The 11,573-nt window shown below is 35.8% G+C and overlaps 1 protein-coding gene and 2 pseudogenes across 1 annotated transcript; 1 reads left to right on the top strand and 2 right to left on the bottom strand.

The window, feature by feature from the left end:
* On the top strand, nt 792–2,722 carry LOC104724184. The gene is made up of 8 exons (XM_010442631.2): nt 792–1,164; nt 1,309–1,353; nt 1,446–1,578; nt 1,669–1,738; nt 1,840–1,888; nt 1,989–2,086; nt 2,209–2,347; nt 2,451–2,722. The coding sequence occupies exons 1-8, from the start codon at nt 844–846 to the stop codon at nt 2,598–2,600; spliced, it is 1,005 nt and encodes a 334-aa protein (XP_010440933.1). The 5' UTR covers nt 792–843; the 3' UTR covers nt 2,601–2,722.
* On the bottom strand, nt 3,274–9,122 carry LOC109127184 (annotated as a pseudogene).
* LOC109127336 overlaps nt 10,257–11,573 on the bottom strand; it is a 7,423-nt pseudogene continuing 6,106 nt past the window's right edge.

Raw genomic sequence — 11,573 nt, 5'->3', positions numbered from 1 at the left:
CTACAATTTCGAACTCAGAATCTTTTAAAAAATTGATGTAACTGAAGACGAATTCGCGTGTAGCTGTGATGATGGAAGAAGAAGTATCGTCTTCTTCGTCGAGGAACACTAGAGGAGGAGGTCCCGAAGCTCATCAAGTCGAGCGATCTATTCAGATCGGAGAGAGAGAAAGAGAGGAGACGTAATTTTCGTATTGGGCCTTCTTCAAGCCCATTAAAAGTGGCTTAAATTTAAAGAAACCCAAGGTCTTGATGTTTTTAGTACTGTAATATTTATGTATTTTTTTAACGAATTTGTCAGATCCGATCGGTAGCATACACACAACTATATCATAAAATTAAACTGTTATAAAATAGCGTACAACTATATAAATAAATAAAATATAGCAGTACATGACAATAACGCAGTAAATCATAGAATCTAAATATTAGTCAAAACATATATAAATTAATACCAAATACAATCCATCTAAAATTATAAAACCTAAATATTAATCAAAATATATTTATTAAAACAAACACAAAAAAATACAACATACAATTTTTCTCAATAGTTATTATAAAAAATTGTCTTATAGTGTACTGGAAGTTAAAATTTAGTAGATGTACATGTTTTTTTTTATGTTTAATTATTTTACAATTATTGTTTAATTGTTAAAAACTATAAAATCAAAAATCAGAAATTACCACAAAAAAAAAAGGTTGGTATTTTTAAATTGCAATTTGCACAGATATTAAAAAGGGTAAAACAGTAAAAAACGTTAGACAAAAAAAAACTGCAGTGACGATTTTAATGCTCTCCCTACTCTTCTGATCAACAACAGCTCGACGAAACTTCACGCAAATGGCGTCTTGTTCTCTTCCCTTGTTCCCATGCCTTTCCTCGCTCAAAATGAAGATGAAGCCCATGGCGGCTCTCACCAATTCCTCTAAAACGATAGTTCCATACGAGCTGAAAAGGGGACAAAAACGTCTTTTCCACAAGCTTCCCTCTGGTCTAAAAATGGAGGTAATTGAACAGAGGAGAAGCAAATCCGAAGGAGACAATCCACCATTGGTGTTTGTACATGGAAGCTACCACGCAGCTTGGTCTTGGGCTGAACATTGGTTACCTTTCTTCTCTTCTTCTGGGTTTGATTCTTATGCTGTTAGCTTATTAGGTCAGGTAAATTCTCAACCATGAAAGTTTTGATTTTTATGCTCATGTTTGATATCCCTAGTATCTAATTTTACTATCAGGAACATAAAGTTTCAAACTTTGGATTAGAATAGAGTGATTTGTGATTTTGTTATCCTTTGAATGTAATAGGGTGAAAGTGATGAACCTTTGGGAACAGTTGCTGGAACACTTCAGGTACTTGAAACTTGCAATGTGCATTGTGTATATTGGATAATAACTTGATTCAGAAAGATTCTTAAAAGTGTTTTAACTTGGTTGTGTAGTAGACGCACGCAAGTGATATTGCGGATTTTATAGAATCAAATCTTGGTTCTTCACCACCTGTGCTTATTGGTCATTCGTTTGGAGGACTCATTGTTCAATATTACTTGGCAAATATTGTAAACAAACAGTCAGTAGGTAAGGTGTAGATTCAGAGAAATGAGTTGCGTTTTTTTTGGGATCAGTGAACATATACAATAACTACTGAGTTTGTTTTTTGGATTGTAGGAGCAGAAAATGCATTTCCAGAACTTTCAGGGGCTGTATTGGTTTGCTCAGTTCCACCTTCGGGTAATAGGTAACTAACTTGTCAAATCATTATTGGCTCTTTCCTATATCAGTGAACTTCTTTCTCGTTTAGCTTGTTATGTAACTTTTGGGATTCTGTTTCTTGTTCAGCGGATTAGTGCTACGTTATCTCTTCTCTAAACCCGTAGCTGCGTTTAAGGTTTAAACTCTTTTTCCTGTCTTTGAGTTTGTAAGGATGATCTCAGTGTCATGTTGTATTTGTTCAACAATGTTTGTTTTTGGTTATGTTGTTGTTGCAGGTTACTCTCAGTTTAGCTGCTAAAGGTTTTCAGAAATCTATTCCTCTTTGTCGGGAAACATTCTTCTCTGAAGCCATGGATGATCAACTAGTGAAGCGGTATATCTGTAAATAAGCTCAGTAGTCACCTTGAACTAAAATCAAGTTTCAGTGATCTAAACGAATTCTCTCTCTCTCTCTCTCTCTCTCTCTCTCTCTCTCTCTCTCTTTTCTCGATTCAGTTACCAGGATCTTATGACAAAGAGTTCACGGATGCCGCTGTTTGATCTGAGGAAGCTAAACGCATCACTTCCAGTGCCTAAACCAGTGGAGAATTCGACAAAAGTTCTTGTTTTAGGTGCTAAAGATGATTTCATAGTGGTGAGAACTATAATTTATTTGTCCTTGTGCTAACGGCTAATTAAATCAGAAAGTTTTAGTCTTGGTACATGTATTAAAAGCAGAGTGAGTTATTGTTTTTCAGGACGATGAAGGACTAAAGGAAACCGGGCGGTTTTATGATGTTGAACCAGTCTGTATTGAAGGAGTTGCTCATGACATTATGCTAGATTGTTCATGGGAGAAAGGTGCCGATGTTCTTTTGAATTGGCTGTTTGGTTTGTCTAAACTATAATGGAGAACTTGTGTCGATGCTTCCCTTTTTTTTTCTTCTAGGCAGCTAAATTAATTTCTAATTTCTTTGTTAGATGAGAAAAATGTTGAGGTTGATTTAGTTTGTTGATAGTTTGTTCAACCTGGTCCCTGGAATTTTTTTTTCATTCCGTATGCTTGTTCTGCAAATGAAGTCAATTTTAAAATTAAAAAGAGAAACTCTCTAGAAATGTTAAGTTACATTACATGGTTCAGAAAATCGAATGTAATAAACCAAACATTTGTACATAACGCTAACCAATCCCTCTCCTTTACATAATCTTCATATTTTCCTTCCACGAATCACATTTTCTAACGACTTTTGCAACCACGGTTCCATCCCATTAAGCCAGCGCCCGATACAATCCCCGTTGGAATAATTGGGGCTTCCATTTTGATTTCGCCTGACTCCTGGTCCGCCATTGAAGAAGAATCATGGAGAGGAAGTGGAGGTCCGAAGTGCATTGATGCTGTTGAGGTAAGCCTACTCTTTCACATTCAAATACTAGGCTTAAAAAAAGTTGGTGTGGAGATTGGGGTGAGTTTTTTTGTTGTGGTCCCTTAGGAGGAGTTGTTTTGGTTAGGCAGTGTTTGTTTATTCTCTGAAGGTCCCAACCAAAAGTCGTGAGTTGTTCATCTCCATAACATGAAGGGACTTAGAGTTGGAGTACTCCACATTCCTTTATCCCCACTTCGTCACTGTCAAGGTGAAGCTTAAACAAAAGCTCGTTGGAGGTAACTTCCGCTTCAAGTTCAAAGGTGAGCAAATGCTCTGTTAAGAAGGGAGGCACAATACAGCTGTATGCAGGAGCAACACTGCCAGATTTATGTTTGTCCATGATGTCATAATATGCCAATATTTCCTTCTCCGTCTCATTATTATAATTAACCAACAACACGCAAGCCTTAAAAATCTCAAGGTTGTGGAAAGAGGCCTTTGATTCAAACTTACCATCACGAAACTTCCAGTATTTCCTCGATAAGTGAAGTTTGCAGGCACTTTTCTACTCGGTATGAGCGCACATGTATTACTAGTCTGGATGAGTTCTCTTGCTTCTTCATTCAGCTTCAAACGGTTAATAAACTTGAGATATTTCTTCGGATGATTGTGAAAGGAAAAACCAAGTTTTTCCAATGACTTGCCATTTTCGACCCTTAGGTGTAATACAGAACTTGGAAGCTGTGGGAGTGCTACCAGCTTCTTGTATCCCTCTAGTATAAGTGTCTTAAGACGAGGTATTTTATTGACCCACGAAGGAATTTCTTGTGTTTCTGTATCTTTAAAGTGCAGCTTTGTGATGATATCAAGAGCATACGGGAATCCCAGAAGGTTTTCGTTGTATGACATTCCAACTCTTGAAGATGAGACCATGACTTGATCGACGTAGGCACTTCTTTGATTGCAGTTCTCATGAGCTTGAGATCCTTAATATTTGTGGAGATCTCTGGAAAACTTTTTATGACTAAGCAATCAGAGAGATTAAGTTTATCCAGAGATTCCAAGTTTATGTTGATAGGAAGAACCGCTAGCTTTGAGCATCCTTGCAAATGTAACTCTTGCAACTTTTGAAGGTTTCCAATAGAGGATGGAAGCTCCACCAAGCTAGTGCACAGTCCAAGATACAATTTCTGGATATCAGTGGCCTTTCCACCAAACTTGAGCATTTAGTGAGGATTAATTCTTGAAGTTTAGTGGCAGTTGAAAGATCAGGTAACTCACTTAGGTTTTTTGACCATCTCAAATTTATCCACTTGAGGTTTCCAAGCAACTATACAAACAAACTAAGATGAGAGGAGAATATATTGAATGTTGAGATCACTTAACTTGACGAGAAACATAATAACATTTTCGTACCTGATCTCCTTCCCACAATTTATGAACTTTGCTGTCTCGCATTTGTAGATCAACGAGGTACGTCGTACAAAAATTAAAAGGCAGACATGTCAGCGGAAACAAGTTCCACTCTAGTAATCTAAGTTTTCGAGATAGATAATTCAAACTTTGCGGTAAGCACGACTTATCGCTTTGGTCACCATATGGACCACTGAATCTTAAGAATTTAAGATTAGAGATTCCTTCAAACGCTCTCTCGCTTATATTCATTTCATCAGACACCTTGGATGGATAGAAATTTATGCCTATAACACTACTAGTACCCTGCAAAAAGACCAACACAAAAAAAATGGAGAAAATGGGATGTTTAGCTATCAAACGAATTTAATTTTTAGAGAGTCAGAAAGCAGAATAATAATTATAATACTAACCGTGTTATCAGAGACTACTTCACAAATATCTCTAGCATCAACCAACATTTGATGCTTCCAAGGCTCATGAATAGATTGATGCCCAGGCGGGTGACGGACTATTTCTCTTCCTAGTTTTTTTTTGACAACAGTTTATATTTCTCTTCCTAGTTGTACTAGTAGATTATGCATCTTTATCCATCCATCGTCAATATATATGTCACTCATTTCAATAGATATGAGAGATTTCTTAGCTAAAAAATGAAGTCTATTTCTCACGTCCGAGAATTTATGCGCAAGATACCCTTCCACTTTCTCAATAGAATGATAGTTAAAAATGCAAGCTATATGAAGAAATAGATCTTTATCGTCATCACATAAAGCATCGTAACTGAACTTTAAAACGCTTTTAATATTGGCATCAAGGTGTGTCTTTAACATTGGTAGTGAACTTATCCACTCTTCCTTAGACATTCCCCGAAAATAGGAGCCCATCACTCTCAGTCCCAATGGTAGTTCACCTAAACGTACTGTAACTTGCCATGCAAGCTCCTCGAAACCATCTTTAGGGAACTTTTGACCAAAAGCATACAAACAAAAGATTTGACAAGCATCATATGTTGATGGAAACTCCACCTTGTACATAAGGTTGATGCCATGTGCCTCCAAAAGTTTTTGGTCTTGTGTCGTGATGATAATCCGACTTCCATGACCGAACCATTGAGTTTCTTTTGCGATAGCATCTAGTTGTATTGACTGATCAACGTCATCAAGAACAATAAGCACTTTCTTGTCATTTAACCTATCATGTACAACTCCTAAATGAGGAATCTTGATATCCTTTTGGTTGATTAATTGGGACATAAATTGCTTTTGTAAGTGCAACTTTGCACTATACTCATCTGAAATCACTGGTCTTGCATATAGGTCTTTGATATTCTCCATAAAGACACTCAATTGAAAACTGTTGGAAAACTTGTTAAATATGGCTCTGGCAATGGTGGTCTTCCCAATCCCAGCCGGACCCCAAATCGCAATCACCCTTACTTCATTAGAGTCTAGGCATAACAACGATTCCATTTCTTTCATATGAGCTCCCGTCTCAATGAAGCCGTCAAAATCTCTTGATGGCGTGGAACTATTCAACATGTTTGAAACATCAGTGGCAATTTTTTCAATCATGGCCGCTTCATTATCCCTACAAATAGAAAGATAAATTTACATTCGTTAATTAGTCATGAAAAATACTCACACATCCAAATAATAAATTTCTATGGTATTCTTTAAAGCTACAATTATAGTTATACTAGCAATTGACCCGCACTACGCGCTGGAGTTAGATTAAGGTGTATTTCGGGTTTTTTTTGTATATTAATTTTCATCTTTATGTTTGTTTTTGTATTTGATTTTGGTGCTTATGTTGTTTGTTGGATATTTTAAAAAAAAATAGGTTTTGACATCATCTTGTGTGTATTTTTTAATGTTTATTCAAATAATTATGATGAGAAGTTAACATTGTGTACTTAAAGTTGTTGCTTTGCTGTAGTTGTTAGTTGTGATTAATTTATTATTATTTTTCATTTTGTCATTGTCTAGTAATTGGTCTGTGCTTCGCGCGGGAGTTTGATTAGGGTGTGATATGTGTTTTTTTGTGGATATTTTTAATGTGTTTTGTTATTTTTCTCTTTATATCTTGGTTGAAATTTTTTGGTTTTTTTTCTAAAAAAAGGTGATTTTGGCTTTTTTCTTGCTTTTTTTTTTGCATTAAGTACAATCTAGTGTGTAGTTTTACATTTTTATTTTATATTAGTTATGTTTATTTTAAAATTTGGTTTTGTTTTCAGTTATTTAAATTGCATATTTGTATATTGTGATGTATAAGTTGATTTCTGGATGTAATTGTTTTTTTTACCTCTTATCGGCTTGATTGCTTGTTTTTTTTTGTATTTTTATATATGTGGTTGTACTTCCTTGTTTTTTTTAGAATACGTATTAAATGAAATGTGTGAGAATGTTTGTCAATTTTTTTTTTGTGATTGTGTTACAAAGTTTGTAAGTTAGTAATTTTTTATAAAATTTTTAATTTAGTTACATTCGGTGTTTATATATATATTTTGTTTCGTGGAAAAAAAAATATATTTTTTTTTTGTGTTACATTGATTGGGCCCAATATCTGTTTAGGCCTTTAAATGTAGTGGTGTTTTGGGTCTAAATTGGGTTTTATTGATTTGCCAATGTATTTGTCCTTTTGGGAAATAGTCTGTGTCTTGTAGTTGTGTTTTTTCTTCTTTGTCGTATATCGGTTGTTGAACAGATGAAACCGTTTAATTCCTCAAATATACATAGCCTCTCTCATGCAATAGGAAGAGAGATTAAATTATCAAAGGCAACCCATTTTGTCAAAGAAACCTCTCAAGCAACAACAACCTAACAGTACATTTTGTATACCTTTCTCTTCCATTTCCATGTTCTTGATCTTACGGCGATTGAGGATTTTAATAGCAACCTTGTGGCCAGTGACAACATGCTCAGCTATTTTCACCTTCCCAAAAGATCCAATTCCAAGAGTTTTACCAAGCTTGTAATTCGGTAAAATCGATTCCACTCCATTATTGCCAAATCTATTCGATGAATGATCCATTTCCTGCCCCACAAATTCAACATAATAACAAGCCATTAAGAAGCTCAATTTCATTTCATCAAAACTAATTAATCTAAACCAAAACTGTAAGCTTGTAAAGAAACTTAGACAACAACATACACCGACATAAACTAAGGAAAATTAAGATGGTTAATACCTTCTCATCAATGAGTACTCATCAATGAGTAGGAAATTAACGCCCATGAGTTGGCCGCCTTTTTTTACGTTACGAGCAGACCAGTGACGAAACATCCTTCCGATGATCTGTTGGTGAAGAGACCAGCTTTGAGATTTGCCAATGAAACGATTGGAATCCATGTTATTCAAAAGTAAAGTAAGAGACAAAGTATAATCTTAGAAGCATGAAATTGTAAGCGACAATATTATATAGGATTGAAACTTACAGCAATGGAAGAAAGAGTAGTGGGTGTTGAATTAAAAGAGAGATCATTGAATGGCATGAATGGCCATTGTACACGAAACCGTTACTATGGAGATGAAAGACATGAGAGGCAGTGAAAGGGTGTGGAGGAGTGGCGACACTTAATTTAGAAGGGGAGAGAGGTTGAGGTCACAAATCGGAGAACGGCGGAATGGAGGTTCGTAGTAGTGAGGGAGACTTCCAAGGCAAACAAAATAAATTGGGCTTTTAAAAGATTAGACCCAAAAATAAAAGGAAAAGGATATTGGGTAACTTTCAAAAATTAGGTCTCATTAAACAGAAAAAGACGCTGACGTGGCAACACCAAAAGTGAGAAAACTGCACTTTATATATATAGATATGGTTTGATGTGTTTGTAAAAATATTAATTATGAGGGCAAACCAGTTACGCGAATGCTCGCCAGCAATTGTTGCCACACCTTCCAAAGCTTCTATCCATCTTTTAATCTCTTCTTTTGTTTTACCTTTACAAGTTTTTTTGAAGACCTTCCCAAAATCTCCAATCTGCTTTTTTATGTCTGTTGGATTAACCTCGTAGAAAATGGGCATCACTGTTTGACCCAACTTTTCTCTACACTTCATGATCTCCACCAACTCGTTTAGGCACCACGAAGAAGAAGCGCAGTTCCTTGAGAACAAAATGATCGCAATCTTCGATCCTCTGATAGCTTTTATGAGCTCGGGACCGATTGACTTGCTCCTACCGATATCATTATCAATAAATGGATCGATTCCCTTTCCATTAAACTCTTTTAGGATGTAAGTTAGAAAGGTTTTTCGAACATCAAACCCGTGGAAGCTCACGAAGACATGGTATTTCCTATCTTGTGACAAGGAAGATGGAGTAGATGCAAGAGATAAAAAAGAAGAAGGAGAAGAAGCAACTATTGTTCTGTTTTTTTTGATTGGATTTAAAGTTTCCAAAAAACATGAAAAATATTGTCCCCAAAAGCATGAAGAAGGTTATTGAAGCAGCACAAAAACCAAAGTAAAAAGAAGAATCCATGGACTATGATTGAGAGAAGATCAATATCTCAGAGCTTTTCAGAAAGCAATTGGCAGAAGTAAAAATGGAAAGGCTAGTTTGTTTTGTTTATTGCATCTGCTGAAAAATGCTTTTATTGAGATTGTCACAAAAGAACTTTTAACGAGTCCCTACACTTTTAATTTCTAACGAATTGTTTCTCATCTTCTCTTGTTCGAGTTTTCCATTATATTATTATCCACTTCGAACTAGTCTCCCTTTTGGTTTTAGACTTTTAGTTCTATTGAAAAGGCCGAAAATTGATCGATAAACAATGGTAAGACGCTTAATATTTAGCCCACAAGTCAAACAAAAATTAAATAAAACTTCACTTATAAAATCACAACTTGTTTACATATATGATGCAGTGGATACCTATATGATGCCTGGTTACGTTGCCTAAATTTTAATCATATTTTCTTCGGTGAAAATGGAGCGATGACCAATGTCCTACCAAAACTGCAGACGTTTAGACAATGAAATACGAGGGTTAAGACGCATAAAATTATTTAGCCACAAGTCGAACATAAATAAACTAAACTTCACTTAAGAAACTTGTTTATATAAGGATAAATGCTAAATAGGTGTATCGATTAGGTGTAAAACCTTCTTTTTTCTTCTTTATATGATGTAGGTGTATACATGTCGTACGTATTTATAAGATTTTGGAAGATGGAGCATAGTCAAGGTTTTTTATAAAAAAGAAATACATAGTCAAGATGAGGACTAATGGTATTGATCGAGATTCTCAATTTTGACAAGTACAGATAGGGATTAAGGGGAACAAGTAAAAGGATTGAACTAACTTAAAACCAGCTCTGGCAAATTCTATTTGCCTTCTCGATCTCTTGATATTTTTTCTAATTTGATGAATGAAAATTTCATACACTAATTGAGATTACTTGTTAACCAGGAAACTATTTCTGACCTTATTTTCTTTCTTTTCTTTGTCCCATAGAGATAGTGATTAAATGAGTGAAATTACAAAGCTTAACTTAATACAAAAGGACATTATTTCAGCGCAACAAGATAGAGATGAACAGACGTTTCCACATGACCCTATAATGTGGCCCATGAGGATCAGAACAGAGTAACCTTTGCAGATCCACTCAGAGCTCGTCTCAAATGTATGTGCTAGCTTTGGCTCCAAGCTCCCCTGTTTGTGTATCTGCAGATGTTATTATGGCCGTTCTGGATGAAGTCAAAAATCTCTCACTTATTCCACCAAGCTCTATGCCCAACAGATACCCGTCTTGAGTTGTTTTTCTCCAAAAAAAAGGGAAGGGGCTTAGAGTTGGAGTACTCCACAGTCTTTTATCACCGTTTGGTTAACATTGACATCAAACTCAAAGAAAAGCTCGTTGGACGTCACATTAGCTTCAAATTCAAAGGTGAACAAATGCTCCGCTAAAATGGGAGGCAGACCAAAGCCATGAGCAAGTCTCCATGGAACAACAACGCCCAATTTTTGTTTGTCCATAATACGATAAGATACACTGACCTGCCATTGACCTCCTTTTTCTTGCCATCTTTATTAACCAACAAGACGCAAGCCTTGAATCTCAAGGTTTTAGAGAGAGGCCTTTGATTCAAAATCACCACCACTGAACTTCCGGTATTAGCTCGGTAAGTGAATTTTGAAGGCACTTTGTCTTCCGGGTAAGATCGAACAAGTACTACTACTAGTCTGGATGAGTTCTGTCGCTTCTTTATTCAGCTTCAAGCAGTTAACAAAACCGATAAACATCTTTGGATGACAGTGAAAGGAGCAATCAAGCCTCTCTAGTGAGTCGCAATTTATTACCCCTATGTTTGATAAAGAATCCGAATGTTGTGGGATTGTTTCCAGCTTCTTGCATCCATCTAGTAGAAGTGTCTCAAGACGAGATATTTTCTTGACCCACAAAGGAAGCTCTTGCATTTCAGTATCGTTTGAAGACAACAGTGTGATGGTGTCCAGAGCATGTGGGAATTCCTTGAGGTTTTCATGGTATGACAATGACAAGTTACAAAGACGAGACCATGACTTGATCCTCGGCGGCACTTCTTTTATTGCAGTTCTCGTGAGATTGAGACGCTCAATGTTTGTAGAGATCTCAGGAAATGTTTTCATCAATAGGCAATCAGCGAGATCAAGTCTATATATCGAGGGATTTCAAGTTGATGTTGGTAGGAAGCACCTTTAGCTTTGAGCATCCTCGTAATGTTAAATCTTGCAATTTATGAAGGCTTCTTATAGAGGAGGGTAGCTCCACTAAGCTAGTGCACAGTCTAAGATTCAGTTTCTGGAGATTAGTTGTGTTTCCAATAGAGAAGGGAATCTCCACAAGGCTTGAGAGATTTAAATCTTTAAGTGTAGTGGCAGTTGAGAGATCAGGTAGCTCCCTTAGGTTTCTCGAGTTACTTAAATTCATCCACTTCAGGTTTCCAAGTGGCTGTACAAACAAATAAAGACAACATAAGTAAACACATTTACTAGCATATGAAACTAAAAGAAACTTCTAAAATTAAGATGAAATTTAAAGAATAACGGAGTGTTTAGATCAATCCTTTTGGAACCCGAAAACATAACAAAAAAAAAAAAAAAAAAAAAAAAAAAAAAAAA

Source organism: Camelina sativa, chromosome 11 (genome assembly GCF_000633955.1).
Source record: "Camelina sativa cultivar DH55 chromosome 11, Cs, whole genome shotgun sequence".
In the NCBI taxonomy this organism is placed as follows: domain Eukaryota; kingdom Viridiplantae; phylum Streptophyta; class Magnoliopsida; order Brassicales; family Brassicaceae; genus Camelina; species Camelina sativa.
This window is presented reverse-complemented; position numbering and strand designations above follow the sequence as displayed.